General features: G+C 42.1%; 1 protein-coding gene across 4 annotated transcripts in view; it reads left to right on the top strand.

The window, feature by feature from the left end:
• The window catches only part of HIVEP3 (HIVEP zinc finger 3), a 1,670,978-nt gene that overhangs the window by 1,627,225 nt on the left and 16,862 nt on the right, over positions 1 to 26,891 (top strand). For all 4 annotated transcript variants that reach the window (XM_069224892.1, XM_069224893.1, XM_069224894.1 and 1 more), the window contains 2 exons: positions 9,053 to 9,228; positions 13,665 to 13,763. In XM_069224892.1, coding sequence (XP_069080993.1) covers positions 9,053 to 9,228; positions 13,665 to 13,763 — 275 coding nt within the window. The remainder of the gene's footprint in view (positions 1 to 9,052; positions 9,229 to 13,664; positions 13,764 to 26,891) is intronic.

The raw sequence follows: 26,891 nt of genomic DNA, 5'->3' as shown, positions 1-26,891 counted from the left end.
GTCAAGGTCTTACCCTTTCACCAGCCCCTGGTATGTGGTTTATCCCGTGGCCCACCCTTCTGATCAGGTTTTTGGGGGCCTTAAAGAGACTTTTTGTTTTTATTTTTAGACTGGTCACCGTATTTCTCTTGGTCTGGCTTTGCAACACCTTTTCTTTTGGTCACCCCACAATGAGTTGTCTTGGTCACCCTAGTCTTGATCCAGTGTGTTGCCTTCTTTCTCAATCCTTGGAGAGAAAATAGTCCTAAGTCTACCAGGTACTGATGGAGTTTTTCAGAAACACAGTTACTTAACAGATGCTCTATTATCTGTAGATTGTAAAGCCCTTCATAGGCTTGCACTAGGTTCCCTTTTAACCAAAACCCAATGTTTGGACTGAGAAGTCAACAAATTTACACAGGATTGACTAGAGTTCATTCTAGTCTCCCTGAAACTGATCCTGTACCCCTCAGCGGTTAGTCCAAATCCCCCAATCAGAGTATCTTTGATTTGGTCATAGGACTCAGCATCTGCTTTATTCAGTGCTTGGAGCCCATCCCAGCACTTCCCTGAAAACAGCTACCAAAGTAGAGATCCTCAGTACTTTTAGGTGAGTTTCCTCATGGCACAGGCCCTCCCTAAGGCTGAGAACCATTTGGTGACATCATCACCCACTGAACAGTTGCAAACAATCCCTTTGGGATCTTAGGGTCAAAAACGTCTTCTTTCTCCCTATTTTTAAAAAATTGCTGCCTCCAGAAATGAGTTCTAGGCCCATCTCAGCTCTTTCTTTCTCTATAGTCAAGAGTCTAGACTCTAACTCTATCCTCTTGGCTAGTTTCTGGAGTGCAGCATCTTCACTGTCCCCATTTACTGGGGTACTGTCAGAAGTGCCTCCAGTGGTGTTACTGCTGGGGGAGTTGTGGGGGTATTCATCATCCTGTTCCACCTCCTCCTCACTCTCAGGAGGGACTTCTTTACTTGCCATAGCCCTTTCATTTTCTACAAGCAGCTGCTGCAGATGAGCTGTTGTGGGCGTAGGGCACATGACAAGTTTCCATGCATGGCAAAGGGCCTTGAGTTGAGTAACGTTAAGATTTCGGTAGAAGTAGTACTTTATTAATTGATTAATTAAAATTGTTTCAATATTAAAATACAATGGTATATAAAATCATTAAGTCATATAAAACGTATTACTAGTGTGATGGCAGTGCACTGTAACAGCAGTGCAATAATGTTAAAAATTCATGAAGACATTAAAACTTGCAAGCAGTATAACGGCAAAGGTGTCTCGTTGCTTGAGGTCCTATACCCAAGGCTTTATGCTAACAGGAACTTGTGCAAATTCTAGCTACATTGTATATAGTGAGCCCAGCATTAGAGACATGTTTCCCCGGACCTCGCCGTCAGAGCCAAAAGGCACCTGCCAAGGGATCAGTGCAAGCTGGCAAGATGCTTTCTTTTTGGCCTGTTCGATGCCCTGTAGATATTTTACAATTTCGGCGATTGCTTGTGGGTCCCCAGAATTTAGTCATGCTATTGTCGCTTGTCTGCAGGAGCGAATGCCCACCTGAATCCTAAAAGTCCTGAGCCATTGACGTCGCAGATCTAGGGTGGATTTACAAAGGCCGAAGGTGTGTATTGCATATTCGTTAAGGTGGCCCCCAAACTAGCAGATAACTTCTCCTGCTGCCCTTAGCCAGGGTGCTGCATGTGCATTGCTGGGAAGAACACCAAGATGATATTTTGAAAAAGCACCCTTGCTTCTGCTACTTAAGGCTTCTCACAAGTATGGCTGTAGTTTTAGCTGTAAGTAACTGTTTATAACCATCCATGCGTGGGTGTGGTTCTCGAGGGAGGCCTTGTTCTTTAATGATGAGATTTGTCTCAACATTTTGCCAGTTGTCTTTTTAATGACTCAAGGGTGGGCGTTGCGGACCATAGCTCAGCTAAACCAACCTCGTCAATGGAGTCTCTGAAGAATTTCCTAACAACTGAGTGAGGTTTGTTGATTTCCAGCCAGATGTTATAATTTAGGATGTTCTTATCTGCAGAGTAGAACCAGTATCATATGATAACAAATGCTGCACTTCTGGCTATCGTTTGCTTTACGAGACCCAATTCTAGCCTAAACTGGGCTGTTGAAGTGTATACAGGTAGATGGATAATTTTTCTGTTGATTTTTGGTACAGTATTGTCCAGAGTGGCTGAGGTTTTCCTAGAAGGGCTTTTCTACCATATGCCAAGGTTGAAACTATCTTTGCCCTTGTTATTTCCAAGATGGGGCTGTAAGATGGCCTGTTCAAATTCCTAGAAGCACACTGAAACCACAGGCCAGAGCAAGCCTTTTTCCCTTCATTTCCTCCCTGTATGGTTCAAAGGGACCTTTATTACAAAATATAAGCTGAGGTATTTATATGTGATGGCTTCTTCAACCCTTGTGGAGTCGAGGAACCAGCTGGTTTTGCCATGTGTGCTTCTGCAGCAGTTCATAATTTTAGTTTTTTTTACGATTGTAAGGCCGTTCTGTAGTGACTAATCATAGGTGGCATTCAGAAGGTGCTGCATCCCTACCTTGGTGCAGCTAATCTGCACCAAGTCGTGGGCATTTAGCAAATTTGAGATTGGAATGCAGCTGTGCTCTGGAGTGTGGGAGATTACCGAGGCCAGCAATGAACATGTATCAGCCAAGAACAAATTAAAAAGCGTCTGGCTAAGTCGCACCCTTCCTTGGAGCCTGTGAAGTGCTAGAATGGACCTAGATAGGCAAGCCCCATTGCCTAGCTTTATTCTAACCCAGGTGTCTGCATTTATGCTTTCGATTGCTCTTAAGAGCATAGGTGGGGTGTGCCAATTCTTCAGCTTGCCCTAGAGCAGGTTTTGTGGGACACAGTCAAAGGCCTTTTTATATGTTTTGGCACCAGAATCAATACGATCAGTTAAGCGCCTTTTGCAGGAAAAAGCTTTACAGTTTTGAAAAGTCAACACAGTGCAATTTCTGCAAAGCTGCAATGTTATCCTGTTGAGAGAAAAACAAGTACTGCATTCAGGTATAGCAAAGCAACTTACAGGACCAATCTCCTGGATTTAAGGTGTGCATTGGGCAAGGGTCTGGACCACACCAGCAGGTCACACTGAGCTGCATTCGGGCGGCCGGGTGCAGATGTGTAGTACGGCATCGGTTGCCCAGTGTTAGTCGTGAGGATCGGTCCAGTCGAAGAGATGCTGCAGGTGAGGACTGGGGAACCAGTCCGGAAGAACCAACAAGGGGGTTTTACTCGTGAGATATCTCGGGACATGTAGACACCATTTGTCTTCTCCTCCACGGGCCGGGGCAACTGCTGCAGAGGTGCTTTGAGGCATAGGGTGTTCTCCACCGAAGTGCTCACGGTTGATGGGGCCTGCGCGGAGAGGCTGCAGGGAGCGCCTGGGGGATACGGTGGGCAAGCCCACAGTAAGCTTTGTCTCTGGAGGGCTGGGGCACCACACTGGCACCGTTGGCCCACTTCAACTCAGGATGTACGGCACGGGTCCAGTGGTGCATTCAGGTGTTGGGTTTTTAGGCGGTCCAGATTCCTTGCAGTTTGTCTTGGGGTACAGCAAGATGCATTAAAGTAGGTTTGCTCCGACATGGGAGTTCCTGGGTCTTTGTGGAAGGAAGGCAGGCCTCCTAAGCTTTTGGAGGCACAGCAGCTTCCAGGACAAGTCGACTTTGGCTCAAATCATAGGAACAGCAAACAGGCCAGCAGGGCTGGGGTTCAAGTCAGGTGTTTCTTCCTCAGTCTTTGCTTTTGAGGCTCTTGGGTGTCCTGCTTCATATGTCAGCAGGAATCTGCATTCCTGGTGCCAGGGCCTCCCCTCAATACTGAATTTAGGGGTGTTTCAGGAGTGTGAGGTAGTAGCCAATGGGCTGTTTACCCCTGGGGACACTACACACCCTATATGATCACTTCATGTGAGAAATAGGCATAACCCCGTCCCAGAGGTCCTAAAATTGCCAACACCAACATGTCAGATTTCTGAAAGTTGTGTCCAGATCAGACTGCTCACCTTTGGGGGTGGGATTGATCTTAGGGGTGGACAAACCTCCCTGCATATTAAATTTCCTGCCTGTCTGGATGCCAAATGGGCTCAGGGCAGAGGGGTCGGCATCTCTCCTGTGAGTGAAGCCAGAACTGCATAGCTTTAAAGCCCCCTGCCTTGGAATGCAGGTTCACAGGTCATTCTGTTGGGTGGGATGTGTAAGCACCTCTTCCAGAGCAGACTTGGTTTCTGACATACCTGAGTGCAAAGACTCTCACCCTGGGGGGTGGGGGGGTTCATCAGACTCATGTCTGGTGGTGGCAGGCTGGCTAAAACTGGTTAGTTCGCACACTTGTAAATAGTAGGTTTTCACGGAGCATCTCTAACGTGCCCTCTGGGTGCATATATTACTAAATCCATCACTGGCATCATTGAGGTTCATTAATACAGGATGTTTGATGCTAAGCCTCCCTATTTTAAGTGAAGCCACCCTAAGCTGGTGATCTCGTAGTAACCAGTGTCCAGCAAATGTTTCAGAATGGCTTCCCTGTTCACTCACTATGTCTAAGAATTGACAACAACATAGCAGGGGCATATCTTTTCTTGCAGTATGTTCTCACATGCACCCTGCCTTAGGAGGAGAAGGCCTGCTCTAGGGGTGACTTACATATAGTGCACGCAGTGTTAAGGGACAGGGCACGCAGATGGTGTGCTATGTTGTGTTTTCACTTTTAGCTGTACCAAGACACTCCTGGCAGTCTGTGTATGCTATTTGAGGGGTCACTGAGGGTGGCACTATATGTGCTGCAGCCCTTGGAGACCCTCTGTGGTACCCATGCCCTTGGTACCAGTGGTACCATTACATTGGGACTTACAGGAGGACCAAGGGTATTGCTGATTGGGGAACAATTGTACAGTTTTAGGGGACGAGATCTGGCGCTGGGGACCTAGTTAGCAGGAACCAAGTGCACGTTCAGTCAAAATTGCATCAAATACCAGGCAAAAAGTGGGGGTGATCATGTCAAAAAAGGTCACTTTCATACAGTAACCAATGCCAAATTTGAAAAATACATGATTAAATCATAAAAGGTCAACAGTAGTCTGTATCCCCTTTGTTTAAATCATTCAGGCAGATTTATGGTTGGAAGGTATTATTAATTTGTCTATAACTATCCAAATTTTAGGTATTTGCCTTATAAAACAAAAAAGACTTATTCTGATTTTATGAGAATTTAGCATCAAAGGTGGTGATAGTTAAGAAAGGGAGCACAAATGAAGAAACAATAATCTTCAAGTATAAATAAAGGTGGGCACCGAGGCATTTGTACTCTCGATTTTTCATAGATTGCTTTTTAAATCCTTCAAGAAATTTCAAATAGTGAAGGAGAAGATGGTCTAACTGAGTGGGTGAAAGATTTTCATGGAAATGAAACCTCTACAGTCATTTAAACCCAGAGAGCCCTGCCTAATGGAAGCTCATATCTACATATTTTATGATGTAGCCAGAGGGGCAATCAAAGTTGCCTCCACCTGTTCAGGAATGTTTAAATGCAATACTTGAGTTCCCAGGTGTTACGTGGACTGATATATATTGTTTGGCTTGGTTCTTGTAACTCAGGGGAGACACTTCCAGAACTCCAGGCTCTGTACTAAGGGATCTGTTCGTTTCATTCTAGGGACTGTTTTAAGATTTGGTGGGGTGGTGGGAGCCCTTCTGTAAATGAGCATCATTACTGCCCCACAAAGTGTTTTACTTTGGTACATTAGATTATATCACCACATTGATTGAAATGTAATTGCATTGATTGTTTCTGACTTGAACTTACAAACATTCATGACCCTCTTCCAGTGTGCCCTGGTGATGATGTTATCAGTGAACAAATAGCCTAGCCACTTGTCAGGTGCCTCCTACATATGGCCTATATTTTTAGTATAGAAGGAGCAACATTATAGTCTATTGAACTATACAAATACGTTTTGTAGTGTGTGCTCCCTGAAGTGATGTACTTCACGAAACTCTTAAATGTGCTGATCAAGGAAAGGGATGCACAGTGCAGGAAAATAATTGCCTATGGTCACACAATTTGGTCAAGTTGGGTAGGCAGCTGCTATTGATACTTGGTTCCCTCTTTGACCGTTGTACAAAGTTAGCCATTGCACGTCTTTCTTCCCATTTTACACCAAGGGACAATGTTTTGTGTCGATTTTTTGAGGCAATGAAACAGGATACTGTGCTCCCAAAAATCCACATGTTACATGACAAATTTAGCTGGCACAAGAGATATTTCAATAGAAAATGCAAAGTAAAGCTAAAGTAATTACAAATACTCTATCTTTTGGTATCATCAGCTTCACCCTACTTTAATAAAGGGACCCCTTTCAGAAGAGGCTCAAAATTTCCATGAAGGCAAGTAAATTACTAACCAAATAAAGAACCAGCACCAATCACTAGATTTGCTGATGTTTGCTGACACACAAGTAAAGTGCCTAAGTCAACTTCAGACTTTCAGATAAAGCTCACTCTGTACTGTATGTGACCTTCGGCTTTTGCATCACTCCCACTCCACACCAGTGTGCAGAAAATATGGTGGTTGACATGATGGTGTTGTTAATTCAGCGTATTTTCCGTGTTATAGTCTGTGTGTAGATAGATACCAAGTCATCTTGTACCACTGTTGGAGCATGTGGTATAGAGAAGGCTAGTGGAGTCTGGACAAGAGTAGTTCATTACTAACCAGATGTGATGAAGGATTGTGGCCGCTATTGTTTCATTCAGTGCTTAATTTGTAAACAAAAATTAGTGCCAAGGCCCTTGTCAGGAAGCCACTGCAGCTTCCACCACCCATTTTCCCTGACAGAGCTGCCTTTGACAGCACCAACACACTACTAATCATCACACAATTAAAAGTGTGACAATGCCAGCCCCCCAAAGCTATAAAAATGGCCTGCATGATAGGTATGTCATTTTTATTTTGCGTATTGAATTAATTAACAGCTGATGTGCTCATCTCTAAATTCAACAGACAGCACCACCATGTGGCAACCTGTCGTAAGTGCAGGTGTTGACAATTAAGTGCTGATGCCGAGCACCGGAAACCACCGGCTCCAATTAAGCACTGGTTTTGTTGCACCTATCTAACTGTCGGGTCCTCATTTGAATGGCAGCTTCAATAGCTCAGTGTTCAGAAGTTTCCCAAATCAACCATAGTTGTACTCTACCCCCAAGATAGGGATCAATTCATTCCATATGCTTGATCCCTGTACTCACTGAGAACGGCATCCAGGCAGAGATGGAAGGTCAAAATGTTCTGGTCAGAGTGCTGCTTTATGTAAGTTAGCCTGACTTTGATATGTTTACTAGATTATTCATTTAATTTGTAACCTAAGTGTTAGCCGTTCATGTTGTCTGGTTTTTAGACATTAAAATGTAGTTTGATTCTGCACTCTCTTTAATTTCTTGAAAGATTTAAAAAGCAATCTATGAAAAATCGAGAGTACAATGCCTTGGTGCCCACCTTTGGGAGAGTTGGGGTAATTGGACGGATGTGTGGAGAGAGAGAGAGACTTAACTGCACAGACTGGCTACCTGCAAACGAATCTCCTCCTTTGTTTACACTTTCCTCAGTCTACACAACTACCTGGACATTGTCCTCGGAGTATTAGGGGTGACTTGGGTAGCCAATCAAAGTCCTGCTTCATGTTTATTTTCTGTTTTGTGTGACAAATACTGCCAGGTGAATTGTTTTCTGTATGTATTACAATAAAATAATAATCCAATTGGTAAATTAAGGTGATGTATTGCTTTCTTTGATGAAAAGAAAGTACATCATGCTTGTTAAGCAGACAATGCACTTGTGGGTATAATATTGCTATTAATATGTCGAAGGACCGACCCTTCCCTCCCCTTCCTTTCATCTCAAGCCTTTCTGCTTTCTCAAGCTGGTGATATTTCGATCCAATTTTATCACATCTGACAATCTGAGTCACTTCATGTTCATTCTGATTATGCCTCCTCCAAGAGGCTTCATCACCCAGTCATAGTCAATACAAGTAGATCAGGCAAAGGGCATCACCTTTTGTGACTCTGGTCCAATCCAGTTAATTGGCAGTGATCCAAGAGACCAGTACAATTTGGATGCCTCGTGCATCATCTAAAAGAACCCTCAAAGTAAGTCTAAACTGGCACTATCTTTTTGGGACCAGCACTTATTTTCCCTCATGAGAATACGGCAGCACACCGCCAAACAAAACAACCCTTGCTAGTGGACAGAGCCTCAGGGGCACTACCATATACCCGTGTATAAGTATGCTTACATTATTAACTTTGTTGAGCAACTTCCTAGTGCCACCGAAGAAGAAATATGACCAACCCTACATAGTCCTTCAAGATGTCCCTACATCCCTAAAACCGTGATGAAACCCCTGTAACACAAAAAAGGCTTTATCTGTTAAACATTGTCAACAGCCTAAAGTAACACACAACCATTATTGTGATTCAAAGGACCATTGAAATATGGCAGTTGTTACAAACACACTGAAAGCCCTGTTCACGTTGTATTTATTTGTTAGTATCTTCTTGTTGTGGCTCTCTTTTCACGTGGGACACAGTGCACATTGCTTGGATTGTTTTGCAACGATGATGGTTGTTTGGTTTTGATAAAGGATATCCTGACTAAGGAACAATTGTTGTCGTTATTTACACTGTAGTTTGTCAGCTTGCATTGCTTATAGGAATGTCACTTTTCAGCGTTTGACAAATGTATGAAAGATACGTCATAGCCATTGTTTTTGAAGAATCGTTATATACCCAAGTTCTCATGGTTTCAGTGGTCGCTCTTGTGGCACAAATGCTATATTACAGAATTTGATTGCAGTTGAATACCACAGTCTTCCCGTTTTCCGGACTTCTCTATAAACATTGGCCCCAAACGACCTACAGTGTTGCCCTTCATTACTCAGTAACTCTGTTATATTGGTTTCCAAATCTGAATTCTTTTGTAAGAATGACAATTTTTCTTTTTTGTGTACTCTCATTACACATTGTCTTTAGGTACAAGTCGAATGAGGAGTATGTGTACGTGCGAGGCCGCGGAAGAGGCAAGTATGTCTGCGAGGAGTGTGGGATACGCTGCAAGAAACCCAGCATGCTGAAGAAGCACATCCGCACACACACGGATGTCCGGCCCTATGTCTGCAAATACTGTAACTTTGCTTTTAAAACCAAAGGTAAGCTCGTGAGGCTTCTGGGTAGCATAAGGGTAGGTGTTATAGAGGCAACATTGCCCATGTTGCTCAGAGCTCACGATGATATCCTCGACCCAGCGCTGTACCTGGCATGTTATTTATTTGTGTGTGCTTACGGATATTTTGTGCTAATCAGTCGGGGTAACACACTGCATACAGTTCTGGTCTCAGCAAACTTTAAAACTCTGATGATCTCCCACGTGGAAAAGAGTGAAGTATAAAATGTTGGTTAGTGCTGGTGTTTATGTGTCATTTCCCATTCTTAGCTAGAACAGTTTTTTAGGTCAATCTGGTCATCTCAGCTTGAAACGTTTTGAGAAAAAATTTACCAGGGCTTCCTGAAACTATGGAAATTTAGGTCAGTGAATCTTGTGAAACTTGAAGGAAACTTTGAGAAATTTCATGAAAAATATGAGGTTGTAGTTTTAAATATTCTGACAGAAAATATCAGCAAAAAGATTTTTTTCAGAAGATATAAATATTTTCTTTCAACGAAATCTGTTAAACTCAGTAGGAATTTGGTTACTTATTTTGCTGAAATGGGTACTATTCTAGTACTTGTCAGGAAAGTTTTTCTGAAATATTGTGGTTACTTTGGCACCCTAAAAAAAACCTGCAAAATTATAATAGAGGCCGGATTCTTGGTATTTAGCTTTGGATATGCTGTGCAGCTACGTTGCATAGAAATAATTATTAAAAAACTTGACGCTCTGAGCCTACTTTTCCTATCACAGTATCAGATTGTGGCATTAATATCCCTGTTCACTTGACACAAAACTTATTGATACATCTTTAGTTTTTTTTGTCCCCAGTTGCGCATTAGAAGCCGGGATATATGATTCATTGAACCAAACAGCAGCTACTTCTTCTGGACTTCTTATCCGAGATAATGTCTTGAAAATATCATTTCTTTATTTATTCCTATTTTGAACTATATTTCTTGCTTTATCTGTTAACTATAGTCAGCTCTATGATGCTGTATATGGTGCCCGAAAACTGTTTGCCCATAAGCGTCTTCTGCTGTTGGACACAGGAATGAAGATTCGTCTGTTGGGCCGCTCTTGTCAATTTTCTCCCACATTTTATGCTCCAGTAGTGCATTTTATGCACGTTTCTGGAAGTTGAGTTGGATCTCTGAAATGCTGACTCAGGATGCCAACTAATGTCACACAGCCCTGGCATTGCAGTGGATTTGACCTCCTCTCACTCTGATGATCCTCAAAAAACTTTGAGAGGATACCCCCAACTCGTCTTGCTGTGGCGATCTTTACCTAACAGCAGGCAATAGTTATGACACTGCTACCCTATATTAACTCAGAGTGGCAAGTTTAAATCATTTCAAATTTAATCAGCTGAATCGAGTAATACATGGCTCCTTGCTTCAGCAAATAATGTCCTGATGATAAGCCTTCAAACATAACGGGTCAAAACACCATTGGCAACTGCCGTAATTGGAACACATTATAAATGCGCTTTCTTGCTAACTAAACATTTTGGAGAAAGCAGCGCAATCAACAAACATATCATGACTGTTCCATTGCCTATTTGTAACACACACTGTATTTCTTTTTTGCAACTGTTTGCCTCTGTGCGATCACTTGATGAAGCAGTAAATGTTTTGGACAAGCAAAGTTTGTTGGCCATTTGTCATTGTTTATTAATGAATAACTGTGTGATCAAACACATTTTTCCACCCAGAACCACTTTTTTATATGTGTCAAGTGTCTCTTATGGAGTGTCCTTATAGCATTCATCTTCTGTAGTGCAACAGGACCATGGCATGTGGCGCTCTTTCGATGCACTGCATGCGTTTAGCCACACCTCTTTTAGCACTGCTGGTGGAACCACAGATTCCAAGGGCATTCAATGTGGTGACTGCAGTCTCCGATTGTGCAGTACGGCCCCAAACATAAACCACCCTCACCAAAACGGTGATGATAGCCCAACCAGAGGTCACTGGTGAGTCAGTGCATGCTTAGAGGTCAAAAGTCACAATTGGCGCCTGCTTGCGTAACAGTTCTTGGACTCACAGCATAAACAGGTCCGCTGGAGGTAGTCACACTTTTCAGTGCAGTGAGCCATTTTCACAGGAGAGAGTCAAGAAGACTCACTCCACTATTCAGGATACCTCCAGTTGTGTCCTTCCCAGTTGGCGGTAACCACGGCCAGCAGTCACATTTGTGATCTTTGTTGCAGAATGCTAAGCTCCACGGGTGGAGGGGGGGATGCAGGGAGACCCACACCAGCAGTCTAGTTAGGAATCCTGCTATGTTGTTCTAGCTGGTCTCGTTGTGTCCCTCAAGCTCAACCACTCATCTGGGCAGTTCTGCCCACCAACTCACTGCAGCTGAGCTGAGCTTTTCACCTCAGCAGACTTCCACCTGAAAAGGGTGCCCTCTGCTCCCCCCTCCCAGCAAACTAGGTAGACTCCTATTGAGGACAGATTCACAACTCTCCTCCAGCACTTAGGTTCATACATTCAGACGACATCACTTCACCTCATGAAGACTGGCTGTTAGCAATACCAGCTGCAGATCTCAAATATTTTTCTGTCACTCTCCGGTGTCACCTCTTCTGTCAATGAGAATTCTTGGCAGACTGTTCTCCATTCACTGTAGGGAATATTTATGTTGAGTGAGTCAATTAAAAGCTAGTGGATTGAGCAGACACTTCACCTAACCTATGTTTATATATGTGTATGTAAGTATAAGGTACAGATACATGTCCATAGTGAGGCACAGAATAAATTACATCTACTCGCTTGTCCCTCTTTTTTTGCATGTCTATTTTGCGAATAAAACAGTAATGTTCCCTACTGCAAAACATACGACATCCTTCACCGAAGAAGATTCATGTCAGCGCCAACATAAAAAAAGCATCTGAGACTAATTGGAAGTCCTAATTACCCAGCTGTTCAGATGTGGTGCTGGCATCCGGATCAAGTAATCTCCTAGAGTAATATAGTAAACGGCAGTTTAAGGTGCACACACTGAACTGCTAAGCGTGGAAGGGGCAATTAGATTGATTTATTCACTATCAGCCCCGTCAGTGATGATGATGAGATTAGGCTTGTTGTAACGTTAGTTGGACATGGAATCGGCCAATTTAATGTTCTACAAATCTAGAAGATTGGGACTGATTTACCAGTTGCAACAGAAGGCCTTGTTTTTCTTGAGTCATGAGAGCTGATTCTGAGATTACTTGACCTCCACAAGATCATAGCCAGGTCAAGGGCCTAATCGGGACCAGTTTGTCCAGCATAAGCTGTTTATAAGAGGTACATTTGAATCATTTCAAGCAGAAGTGGACTGACCCCCAGGGATACTAGGAGATATTGTAAAATGCTCTTGATCCCGGAAAACCACCCAGGTTGGATCAGAGTATGACCTTTGAAGCGTGTGTCCTTGCTCAACTTTATGATGTGCTAGTTTACTGGCACTTGACTTACACTGCGCCTCACAAGCCACCCTTTCAGAGGAATCTACCAGGTGAAGATGGTTTCAGTTCCCACAAAGCTACCCCACACCTGGCTTCATGGCTGCCGCTGGGCAGCATAAACCAATCATCGAAGATTATCGTCCCATCATTGGCCAATGGGATTAGCTATACTGGACAGTTGTCTCTTCCTCCTTTCTCCAGTCTCCCTGGGAGTTATCATTGATCTTCCTTCCATAAAAATTGGCCTAGAATTCATTCTTGATATCCAGTTGCATCACTCTGTGATGTGACTGTATTGTGCTTGATGAAACACAATCCACTATATTTACCGGTAACTTACTTTGTGATTTAAAACTAATGATTGATCTTTCCTGGTCTAAGGTTACAGAAGTAGTGGGTGATTCACCAATGGTGGTTTTGAGTAAGAAACGCAGGATTTGTTTACAGCTTGACCTCTTGGACAGTTAGACACAACGGTAATAAACCTCAGTTTTTAGGAGCAAAACTTGCAGATGCTTATGTAGTTTGAGAATTATTTGATAACTTGATGAGACACCAATAGGTTTTGAAGGTACATTGACAAATGTATTGATTGATGACTTAGTGTGTCAGAGAGAGAAGATCAATTCGTCTTTTGAGTAACTGTTCTGCATTTTGTGAATACGTTGCTTTACATACTTGTTTTGAACTAATGCAGGAATGAGATCAAGTAATAAATAAAGTGTTTCAGTTGTAATTCAGTTGTAAGTACAGTAATGTATGCTTTATTGTTTTTGAAGTTTGTTGTTAAAGGTAATTTGAGTTTCAGTAATTGCTGGCCATACCCTCTTGCATCCACCTGAACCCACAGAGGCATAGGCATGGTTAAAAAGACCTTTGAGAAAGCTCATTCGGGTAATGCAAATAGGGAGGCCTGCAACTAATTGAGTCTTTAAATAGATGGAACTCTGACATAATGCAAAGTTATTTTTCTCTTTCAGGGAATCTGACTAAACATATGAAGTCAAAAGCCCACAGCAAAAAATGTCAGGAAATGGGGGTGCTGGTCTCTTTACCATTGGACTTGGAAGCAGACGAAGGTACAGTTACATGATGTTTACAGTTGCAAGAAAACTATGGACCAACAATCAAAATATGCCACCTTTATTCCCTTTCATTTTAATTATCCTGTGCTGTGTCGCTGTAACAGGTGTTACTATATAATATGCCCTGTATATAGGATATATAATAGTTAGCCATGTAGTGTTGTTCTATTTTGTCACCGTAGAGTGGTTTTTATATGCCACAGAGCCCAGAAATCGTGCAAGCCCTTTGGGGCATGCTTTGAATCTACATGAGACATCACTGCTGGGTTCTGATCATGAAGGGGGCACCACGTATGCCTCTCCTATTGTTTTCTGTGCTGTGATCTCCACTTGACTGTGGAGTCTCTGCACACGTAATTATGCGTTTTAGTAGTAAATGTGGGAGATACAGAGGGGAGTGGCTGGAAAATAGGGAATACTAAAGACTAAAGGGGAGGGAGTTGGGGAGGAGTAAGAAGGGTTTTGGAGGAGTTAGGGAGGGGTTTAGGTAGGGATCTACACTCATGCACAAAAGAGTGAGCCCATTGCTATTTACAAACTGCACTTCTAAAATTACTCTAGCCAGACTACAGCCAAAAAGGAACACAAAGCTGAAGTAAATTACATCCAGGTCAGCACAGAAGTAAGTCTAGCACCACACAAGGCCAACTACAGTTACTGCAACACCCTCCCATATAAGATAATGGCAACAGGGGCTTGAAAAAAAACCACAGCAAATAATGTTAAATTAAAGTATTTAAAATAGATACACATATGAATAGATAAAATTTAACACTAAGCAAAATATGAAACTAAAACATAAGTATTATTCGATTGTAAAATATTTTAACAACCTTTTTTAAATTTAAAAATATTGTAACATTACGTTTTAATAAAATATATTTGAGTTACTTTTAATGAACTCTATCAGTTTTTATGATTATGGGCACATTATTAAAAAAATTACTTTAGATGAAGATTCATTTTTTAAATTAAACTATACATTACAGAAGGAGACTCGGCAGTTGGGTCAGATCTCCTTATGATAAAGTGTAAGGAATACTCTGTTTTATATTACATAATAAATGCATAATACGTTTTATTTTATATATGTTTTTCAACAGTACATTATACTGAGAAGGAACTAGTGACATAGTGTGTGGGATAATGTCTGGTGACCCCTACGTGGTTAGGGAGTTCAGGCTGGACCTAGGTGCATTCCAAAGAGCCCACTGACCTGCAGAAGTGGGTTTTGTGCTCGGCAGTCTTACACTCACCTCGATTCCTGTGTGAATTTAGGTCCTGGGGAGCATGGTTAAAGATCGATTACAAGAAATTATTGGTGCAGAGGCATTGTGAATATTCATTATTGTCAAATATGATATCCGTGGTAATGTGACATAACTCGGCCTTTGAGTTGATTGTAGAATGTGGCAGAACGTGGAGCCCTTTCAGCCGTAGCAAGTGGACACTGCTGGTGGCTGTTAGACCATTTACAGAGTTACCCACTATTTCTATTATCCGTATGGGGAAATTAGTTAATTGTTTTTCCTCATCACTCTCCTTTCCGTTTTCCAGTAAAAGGGCATGCTTCTGAGGTTGTTCTCACATTTCCTTAGTTGGATGTATGTCCAGTGAAAGAGAGGGCAAAGCATACTAATCACAATGGCAGTCTGCATAGTATTCCATTGAAAACCACTTTGTTTTGTTTCAGGGTGACTCTGCAGTAGAAGTTGTTCGGTACTTTAGACTGCTGGTGCTATGTTGATGTTCCTCGTCCAAGCAGTTCACACCCAGCTTTCACTCGTGTCACTCTTTACATGTTTTCCTATTTGCTTTTGGGCTCCGAACTTCTTGTAGGTCCTGTTATTTGCTCTCCTATATCTGAACTTTGCACCTGCCCGTTGAAACCTATTAGTAAAATACCATATTTCGTGTTTCTTTTCATTGGAGTATAGTTGGTGTTCTAAGTGCAGGGATGAGAAAGGGAAATTTTCTTTTTCGATTGCTGGTGATTCCGCTGCTCTAGGCATCTGTATTTTTTTTTTGTTTGGTTTCAGTGTCTCGTTCCTGTCATCAGTTTTCTCCTATGCATTGATACTGATAATTTCCCCCTTAACAATCCATGCCCCCGGCCAATAAACGTATGTTTTCTGAAGTGAAGTAGTAAACTTGAGACATGCTCCAAGTGTGGCCTAAACACTGGTTGCTTAGAATGTTCATTGACCCCAACATGGACAAGATCCTCAAAGAAAGAAGGTGAAACCAGTCTGCACACTCCCGTGCCCTCTGCACGAACACTGTCCCTGCTTCGTCATCCAGTTGCCGTCCAGTGTTTGACTTGGGGTTTTATTTTTATATTGCCTTCAGCTCCTCTTTTGGAAGACTGTTTCGTTTCTTTACCGTGCTTTGCTTGTTCTGTATTTTGTGATTTGTGGTGACTCCCTGCCCCCACATAAGCCCTTCATATCGCTCTTCCGGTGGTTTTGGTAGAAAGACTGCTCACAGAAATCATTTTTGTGCACGTTGGAGCTCCTGGAAAGCCCCAATGCACAGAAATGAATCTTTACGTGTTTACTGAGCGCAACACCGAAGTAGAGCTGGCTCAAAAACGAGTCCTTTTGTTTTTTGAAACTGCAGTGAAAAAAAAAAAACATTCGTGTGGCAGATATGTCTAAGCTCTGTTGACGGAGCATTGAAGCATGCGGCGCTTGCGTTCCATTGAGCCAGCAGTGAACAGTATTCATTCCCCAGCCTTTGTCCACGCGGCTCTCCTGGAGAGGTAGAGCCTGCCACATAAGCTATTCAAGTCTGCACGCTGAGAGTTCATTCTCGATTCACAAAGAATAGGCATTATGAGTGAGGGGGCTGCTTTTTTCCCCTCAACCTTCGCCAGACTCTAAAAATAGCAAGCAGAACACGGGGCTGACTCACAGGGCAATTCTCTCTTCGCTGATTGGATAGCACGGTTCTTTGTGTGCTTACTGTAAATAGAATTATTTGTGAATGAGAGCAGGAATGCCGACAGCGTCGGTAACCAAGGAACTGTGGCCCAGTTGGCTGCATTATGGAATGCAGAGCACGATTCTCTAGCTGGCCCGACAGAGCTGCAGCTCTTCACCATGTTACAGCACCTTCGAGTCTCTTTGATCGTGGCTCCCCCCTCTCCCACCCCTTCCCTTCATGCTGTCCTCTCTGCATTTGCTGAATAGTAAACTGAGATGCGCCACAATTAGCCGCCTAAGCCACCCCTCACCTCCTGGAAGGGCTTCACAAATTTATTTTTTTCGATATCATAAAGGCAACCAAATGTCAGAGGCTTCCTTCCAACAAGCGCACCTCCCTGGGGAACTCCACATTGTCACAAGCAAAGAAAGAAATCTGGCAAGGTAGGAGGAAAAATAACTTGAGATACTTGCCTTCTGGAGTTAGAGCACTGCAATATAGTGGGATCGGTGGCCTCCCAACACGGTGCAGAGGCACAGTCGATGGTTGCCTGGTGCCCTTCGGTGTCAAGGTTGAAGATGCACACAGTCAGGGTTGTAACGCCCAGGCCACTAGAGGCAGAACGTGAAATATAGGTAGATAGATCGGCAGAGGGTGCGTAGAAAATGTGTCAGTTTATTGCAGTGGCTGATCATTTGGGTCACATAAAAGAAAAAGGCGAAAAAACAGGTATTCCTCTCAGTCTGCTCCTCGGGGATAGGAAAGTTTTCTCGATTACATAATTTTTATTTTCATGGGGGAAATTTTCTTGCAAGGGCATTAGGAAGAGATAAGCTTATAAGGGCAGGTTCCTTCTTTAGAAAATGTGCCTATGGCAAAGGAACCTACAAACCCTTTCAGCACTAGTGAAAGCAAAGTTAACTTCAGTACACTTCATAAAATACCATTTCAGTGCACTTAATAAAATACTGTTTCAACTTTTTAAAAATAACAAGACACAGATGAGAGACGTACAGCCCAGGGCTCACTGTACCCTTATCAATTACTCCACTCACTTATCACCTAGGAGACAGTTCTCAGCGATAGTCCTTTCTCTTCTGAACTACTACTCTAAACACTAATGACCAAAGTAAAATGTCTAACCAAACCGTATAGGCTGGTCTATTGCAAACTGCAGCAACACTATGCGTGAACCCGGAAAGAGGTTTTAGTGCCGATGGTGGATTTACACAAACCACTACAGCATACAAGCACTAGAGAGGTCTTTGTTTACAAGCCACTGTGTCAAAAACCACTAGTAAAATTATTCTTCATCCTGGAGAAAGGTGTGAGCACAGAGGTGAGTCTGTTGTAAATGTAAACTACACTGAGTCATCACTCTAGAGACAGGTTTTAGCGAGCGTATTAATTTATTGCAATATACTTCTACAGTCATTCATCACAAAGGAGAGTGGTCTAAGGAAACTGGTCACTCTCTCACTGGTCCTCATTCCTGCGGTAGCAGCATGCTCCCAAAACCTCAGTGGTGCTCTCGTCCGGGTCCGCCACATGTATCTCATTGAAAAAACTGACTTCAAACGAAGAGAACGGCACTCCGGCAGTGGCTGGAAAACCAAAAGATATTTATTCAGCTGAGAAGCCAACCTCTTCCTTTTTTCTACTGTTGTTTCTTTTTCTATCAGCCTCTGCTGCCCAGGTAACGTTGTTTACAGCAATGACTCCAAAAACCTCCGAGGCCTGACTCCCAGCCGCAGTTTCAAATTGAATACAACAGAGGGAGAAAAACCACTGCAAAACATGGAGCTGTCTGACTGAATAAATGTCTTGTTTTTCCAACCGCTGCCAGAGTGCCGATCTCTTCATTTGGAGTGAGAGTTTTTTCAATGAGATATGCGTGGCAGACGTGTTCGTGAGCACCACTGACATTTGGGAGCATGCCAGTACCTCAGGAGTGAGGGGATATATATGTATATATATATATATATATATATATATATATATATATATATATATATATATATATATATATATATATATATATATATATATATATATATATATATATATATATATATATATATATATATATATATACAGGGAGTGCAGAATTATTAGGCAAGTTGTATTTTTGAGGATTAATTTTATTATTGAACAACAACCATGTTCTCAATGAACCCAAAAAACTCATTAATATCAAAGCTGAATATTTTTGGAAGTAGTTTTTAGTTTGTTTTTAGTTTTAGCTATGTTAGGGGGATATCTGTGTGTGCAGGTGACTATTACTGTGCATAATTATTAGGCAACTTAACAAAAAAAAATATATACCCATTTCAATTATTTATTATTACCAGTGAAACCAATATAACATCTCAACATTCACAAATATACATTTCTGACATTCAAAAACAAAACAAAAACAAATCAGTGACCAATATAGCCACCTTTCTTTGCAAGGACACTCAAAAGCCTGCCATCCATGGATTCAGTCAGTGTTTTGATCTGTTCACCATCAACATTGCGTGCAGCAGCAACCACAGCCTCCCAGACACTGTTCAGAGAGGTGTACTGTTTTCCCTCCTTGTAAATCTCACATTTGATGATGGACCACAGGTTCTCAACGGGGTTCAGATCAGGTGAACAATGAGGCCATGTCATTAGATTTCCTTCTTTTATACCCTTTCTTGCCAGCCACGCTGTGGAGTACTTAGACGCGTGTGATGGAGCATTGTCCTGCATGAAAACCATGTTTTTCTTGAAGGATGCAGACTTCTTCCTGTACCACTGCTTGAAGAAGGTGTCTTCCAGGAACTGGCAGTAGGACTGGGAGTTGAGCTTGACTCCATCCTCAACCCGAAAAGGCCCCACAAGCTCATCTTTGATGATACCAGCCCAAACCAGTACTCCACCTCCACCTTGCTGGCGTCTGAGTCGGACTGGAGCTCTCTGCCCTTTACCAATCCAGCCACGGGCCCATCCATCTGGCCCATCAAGACTCACTCTAATTTCATCATTCCATAAAACCTTAGAAAAATCAGTCTTGAGATATTTCTTGGCCCAGTCTTGACGTTTCAGCTTGTGTGTCTTGTTCAGTGGTGGTCGTCTTTCAGCCTTTCTTACCTTGGCCATGTCTCTGAGTATTGCACACCTTGTGCTTTTGGGCACTCCATTGATGTTGCAGCTCTGAAATATGGCCAAACTGGTGGCAAGTGGCATCGTGGCAGCTGCACGCTTGACTTTTCTCAGTTCATGGGCAGTTATTTTGCGCCTTGGTTTTTCCACATGCTTCTTGCGACCCTGTTGACTATTTTGAATGAAACGCTTGATTGTTCGATGATCACGCTTCAGAAGCTTTGCAATTTTAAGAGTGCTGCATCCCTCTGCAAGATATCTCACTATTTTTGACTTTTCTGAGCCTGTCAAGTCCTTCTTTAGACCCATTTTGCCAAAGGAAAGGAAGTTGCCTAATAATTATGCACACCTGATATAGGGTGTTGATATCATTAGACCACACCCCTTCTCATTACAGAGATGCACATCACCTAATATGCTTAATTGGTAGTAGGCTTTCGAGCCTATACAGCTTGGAGTAAGACAACATGCATAAAGAGGATGATGTGGTCAAAATACTCATTTGCCTAATAATTCTGCACTCCCTGTATATATATACACACATATATATATATATACTGTACACACACATATAATATATATACACACACACATATATAAATATATATATATATGTATTTAGATATATATATATATATATATATGTATATATATATATATATATAATATCAGGCTGACTTTTCCTGCGGGTGGGCTGAGAAAAATGGGGGTTTCCCAAAACACATTTCCCCATGCAATCTCCGATAAGAAAATCAGACACAGCTACAGCCAAAACAGCTCAATGGATCCAGAAACTGCACTTATTATGACTTTATGTAAATCTGTTCAGCCGTTTTTGAGTTATTAAGGTTGAAAATGTATATATAGGGGCATGGAGAATCTAATGATCCAGCAGATAAAAAAATAACATCTGACTGGCTGCCACGACATCAACAAAGATGTTGAGGCCGACATTTTAGGACTCGGGGACTCAGTCCCCTGTCCTGCAAAAACAATATAAAAATATATAGGATAGGGATAACCTGCCCCTTAGACCTCTAACCTGCCCTAGGACAAAAAGTAATTTTTTGAAACTGCATGTGACCCGCAGATCCGTGGTATGATTAAAAAAGCAAAAACAAAAGGGCAGCCTTCCACCCTTTTCTTATTTAAGCCCCTGGGGGTGGGCCAAGGCCACAGGGGACTCCAGTTTGTTTTTGTTTAAATTCTGATCCCCTGGGACCAATGGCAATTCAATTGGGGAGGGGTAGTGTGTGTCCCACTCCTCCCCAAGCATTCAGAAGAAACTAGGGACCCCATCTCCTCTCCCAGGCAGATTTTTAGGAGGTGGGTGTGAGTGCTCTCCTCCCCAAGCCATTGTACGGCCCTAGGGACCCCAGACCTGGGGCTCGATCTACAGTCCCACCTCCAGCATGGTGAGAGCATAGTTGTTGCCAGCTCCTGCCAGCACCCACAATGGCTGGGAAATGGGCAGGGGCTGCAGGGGGCCTTGAGGCTACCCCATAGCCCCCAACCTATTGTAGAGATGTGGGACCAGGGCATCCTCACTGGCTCCCGTCGGCACTCAGATAGTTGCTGGCCTGGGAGTCAGCAGGGCCACAGGGGCTTTGGGGCTCTTCCCACAGCCCCAGTGTATTTTACAGATATGGGTGCCCTGGGTAGAACTGGGGCACCCACCAAAACAAGTGTCCCACTCCAATCGACACCCACAATGGGTGCTGGCCGGTGGGCCAGTATTGGTGGCATGGGCATTTGGGGTTCCACTCTACAGCTCCTCCCCCCAAAAAACAAGTTGTTGGTGCCCCGGATGGGAATAATAAGTGAGTAGCTGGAGATGCTCAGTAGAACTGGAGCAACCCATAATGCGATTCAAGGGTGCATTTGCTTATTTTTTCTTCCTTTTGGTACCCCAAGCTGGCAAGGGAAACTATGTTACAAAAGTATAGTAGGGTGTTTCAGAGTGTGCAACAGCTCCTCATAAATACTTAAAATTAACCCTATGTTTCCTGGGATTTAAAGAACCTGACCCCATGAAAAGGTTATGATATTTTTGAGCATTCCCAGAGCTAGAGCTTTTGGTGTTCAGTTTAGAAATGTAGGGATCCCTTGTGGTTGGTCTTATGGCTTTATTATGTGGCTTGAGGAGTATAAATAAAATACTTTAACACTAGTTAAAAGCTTTGTCAGCGCCCATGTTAGGAAGTGATCTGGATACTTTTTTGTGTGGGTGTGCATAGGAATATTGTGCATCTAACGTGTACCAGGGGTTGTCATCTTGTGAAAGGGTAGCAGGATTGTGCCTCTGAGAGAAAAGTGGCTGCAGAATAATATGCAGCATGAAGGCCAAATACAGATGCCATATTAAGTGAAGCTTGTTGAGAGGTGTTCAGATGTGAGCAGGTCGAAGAAGGCATAAAACACTGTGTCCTACAAATATCAGACAAATGTATGTTTGGTCCACAAGGATGAAATATTGGTTAGGTTTATAATGGAAAACCCAGTGTGGATATGGTTATGTTATATGGTGCAACAATAGATTTTATTTCTAGTCTAAAAATACATGGCCTCCTTAGTAGGGGTAGTGGGATGTTATTGAATCCAAATAGTATACTGGTAAGATAAAAAGCATATGGCTTTGCCTTCTTATAGGAAAGAATGAAAGAACAGGTAAAAGTAAATAGGAAAGATGGCGAGAGGGTCAAATGCCGGAAGAGAACTTTGAATTATGATCATGATTGTGTATCTTTTATACATACGTAATAGACAATAAATTGACATTCAGTCTTATATATCTAAGTCAGCAAATAGTCACATAAGTTACACAAAATATTTTTTTTTTTACATGTTTTCTAATGGAGATTGCTTCTTAAGTACATCATTGCAGGAATAGTCAAGTCTTCAGTTTACTATTTATAAAATAAAAATATCTTAATATACATGCATTGCATGCAGTTAGAAGAGATCTAAGGAGTGCAGAATTGCTATAGGGTTTTAGTTTTATATTTGACAGACACCAAAGTTGAGTTGGTAAAGGTAAAGTTATATAAAAATTATTTTTGATCTTGCAGAATATTCAGAAGTCGTCATTATAGTTAGAAAGTTCCTGGGGCCAGACAATTGTTGTCAAGATTTTGGTAAAATGGTGTCAGGAATTGACGGTATTGTACATCAGAGTCTGATGTCTACGCGCTCTGCAGAATATGATTCTGCTAGTATGATAGTAAGCACTAAAAGCAGGACCAAATACTGAAGGGAAGGGACAATGAAAATGAGATAGAGATGAAAAAGCCAGTGTCTTTCGTCAGGTATGTATTTCTCAGACTTACAAACTTTTGTAACCGAGATTTCAGAAACTGGTGTACTCAGGCAGGTTAGGTGTGCACTACAAATGCGGAGAGCACAATGATTTGGTATCATTCACTGACATTAAGATGTGCAGAAACATCAGGGAATACAAGTTGTTCTGCTTACCTGCTTTAAGTGGGCCATGATGCACCTTAACCAGAGTTGTAGGAAGCCAGTACAAGGATAAGGAAGTCCTAGGCTGATAGCACTTATGGAAATAGGTTTAGATGAAATTAAGAACAAGTGATGTGAAAAAGTCTAATTGTAATCCAAAGTCCAGTCAGAAGTTCAGGACGCTGAGGGAACCGAACAAGCAAACAAATTAACAAAGGTGGGCAACAGTAGTAAGAGAAGTGAAAGAATCCATGCAATGCAGAAAGTTGCCATACACCTTCCATAGGGAAGTGAACTCCTTAAATAGCACCACTGCCAACAACATCCTGGAAGTGACACTCTTTGACTTTCGCAGGGTAGGAGCCCTGGTGCCCAGCCACCATAGACCAGTGCACCATTGTCATATATGGTTACATGCAAGAATTATTTCTCATCTTTTCCCTAATGATTGACCAGATCTGCTCTCGTCAAGCTTATTCCCGACAGTACACCACACCCACCCCTTTGGGTCTCCCTTCTGCGTGCTTGCTTGCATGGGACCTTGTGATGGAATGAGGCCACCAGTCAATGAGAATGAACATAAGGGGCAGGTTCTCCTTTCAGGCCTCTAGCTATTTCAACTCTTATTTCACTCTCCGGGAATCAATTGTGGTCTCTATTTCAAAGTCTGAAGACCCATGTTTTATAACTGATGTTGGAGATATGGTAAGTTTAAATGTGACAGGCTTGATTCTGAAAATGTGAAGTACCCGATGTACATGCCACGCGTTTGGGAAGAGCTAAGGACACTGTTCCCTGTCCTACCAAATGTATCACAGTAAATGTACACATGGGCATAAGTATACATTTTGGATAGGAACGAGGCAAAGACCAGAAGCGGATTGGGAGCCAAACCAAGTCTATTTTGTTATATACTGGTAGCTTTTGACTAAGCCAGACAGAGAAACCTAGTCTTAGTTTGTAATGAGTAAAGTAGATTAATAATCTAAATAGAAGAGATGGTTGATAATTAAGGTGTGAAGGATGGGACAAAGGTGAGGTGTGCAATATCAGGAACCAATTGAGGATGAAATGAAAGGAACATAAAATGGGTATGTTTCCAAGAAAGAATGCAACCAATTATTATAAGCTAGTTTGATTAATGGTAACTAAGTAAGCAACTGTTCCTTCTGATAAATCGTGCAACAAGGACAATATTGCTCCAAGGATTGATTCATTTGCTCAATATAACTGTCAGGGGGTGATGATAAGTAGATTTAATCTATAAATCAGTGTAATATTCTGATGTCACCACATGAGATAGGTGCAGTATGCTTTATCTTTGCATGCAAAGGACGTGCTTATACACAATTTCTCTCTAAGTAGGGGCACCAGGGAGTCATCTTTGGTGCTGATGAGAAGCCTAGGGGTAGGCTTTGAGACATGTAGACCAGGAAGGCAGGTACATAATATACCCCACTTATCACACGTTTTATTCATACCACCACTAGGGCAGGTATTAAAGTATTGAAGTCTTTGGTAGGCAGGTATTTTTAACCATTCCAAGGCCCCACCTACTCCTATTTTTCTTCCACCCATGTCAAATTGACTATACATTTCAAAAGTGCTCCCACGTAATCCGTAGGTCACAGCACGCCTCGTTCCACAGCAGAACGGGATGGTCCCAATGATGAAGCCTGCCACCAAGGGGTAACCCTGGTAAGTGAGGGTTTTCTTACAGAAACTTAATATTTTCCTATAGATTTTTTTTCTCAGTGAAGGATCTCTTCCTGCTTCAAGCTGGGCTTTCAGGTAATGTTGAATACCCCATCTAACCATAAATTCCTCACTGTCCTCCCACCCACCTCCCTGTGGAATAAACTCTTTTCCATCTAAAAGAGGTCCCAAGTTGAGGATCTGGACAATAGCACAAATAAGTGATTCTTGGGCTCCACGCCTGTATGCATGGACCTTGTCTAGAAATAAACTGATAGCATGCTTGGCTAAATGAAATGAAAAATAAGTTATGAACAGCATTTCTTGAGATAGGTACTGTTGTAAAAGCTGCCTATAAACGTTCAACGGTATTGTGCTGTGCCCGACCCCAATTTATAAGTGTACCCTTCTTGGTCAGTTGAACAGTAGGTGCCACAGCTATCGAGAAGGATTCTCTGAAGAACCTATTAAAGTTAGTGAAACCTAAGAAACACTGTAGGTCTGTCATATTATATGTACAGGGCCATGCCGGTGCTGCAAGTACTTGGTGTACTTTATACTGATTCTTTTATCAAATAAGATGAAACCAATGAAATTCACAGATTGAACTTCAAATAAGCATTTCATTGATTTCTCATAAAAGAGTGGATTCTGAAATTACTTAAAGCTTCTCACACATGATGTCTGTGGGATATAAAATCCTTAGAGAAGATTAAGATGTTGTGTGGGATGACATCAATGCATCCAGACTTTCAAAAGATGTAATTCACCAAGTGTTGAAAGAATGATGGAGCATTACGCAGGTCTAATGGTATGACTATGTATGTGAATATATCTAGTTCTAAATCGGATTTCCACCCATCACCTGCTTTTTCTGAACTAAACTATATTCTGCTTGCAGTCTAATTTGGTGAAAAGATTAATAGTGCATATTGACCAAGAAGTACAGAAATCGCTGGTAATGGATATTGATTCTTTACTGTGATAGCATTGAATTCCTCAGAATGCCATGAGACTTTGGGACAAAGATTATAGGAACTACCGTGGCAGTGTGGAATACTCGTGATATATATGACCATGCGTTATTTTAGAGCAATTATACTCCTTAGGGTGGGGGGCATAGAGTCTGCACCATTTTTGCTATACACATCCTTGAAGTCAGTGTATTCTTTAGGATTTTAAATTAGGTATCCTGTAGGATTCAGTATAGGACACTCCCCAGGAGTCCTGCAGAAAACTGTGTTTTTGGCAATATTCCAAAGTGAATTTTACACTGGAGGACTTCCAGTTCACCACAGCATTATGCTGACACTGCCATGAAGTTTGTTCTACAATGATATGAAAATTTAGAGTAACAATAAAGTCAAAACTAACAGTTATGCAGTGTCCCAAGTCTGTAGCCATTACCACTTCTTTTGTCCCTTTACACATTTCCCAGAGGTTAAAGTTGTGCTGTCAATATCCTTGATGGGCTTGTGCTTTTTTCTTGGGGTAAGCACATCAGCTGATTGCACAACCTTGATATCTATAAAACAGCCTTTTGACCCTGAGTGCAGTGGTGACCAATATTCCAGGTTCCTTAATGGAGCAGTCTAAGAAACTTTTAGCAAAGCATGCTCTACTTTCAGCAGACAGTTGAATATGAAAGTTGCCCAGTTTTGGTCTGCCAGTTAAGAGTGGGCATTCCCCTTAACCTTTTGCTTTCAGCCCTCCTGTTTTTCTGGCTTTAGGTCTCCGCACACCTTGTCACTGCTAACGAATGCTAAAGTGGTTGTGCTCTCTCCTTAAACATGGTAGACTTGGCTTATGCCTAATTGGCATATTTAATTTACTTGTAAGTCCCTAGCAAAGTGGCAGTACCTGTGCCTAGGGCCTATAACTTATATGTTACAAATCAGCTTGCAACACTGATTG

The sequence above is a fragment of the Pleurodeles waltl genome, chromosome 3_1 (assembly GCF_031143425.1).
Source record: "Pleurodeles waltl isolate 20211129_DDA chromosome 3_1, aPleWal1.hap1.20221129, whole genome shotgun sequence".
NCBI lineage: Eukaryota > Metazoa > Chordata > Amphibia > Caudata > Salamandridae > Pleurodeles > Pleurodeles waltl.
This window is presented reverse-complemented; position numbering and strand designations above follow the sequence as displayed.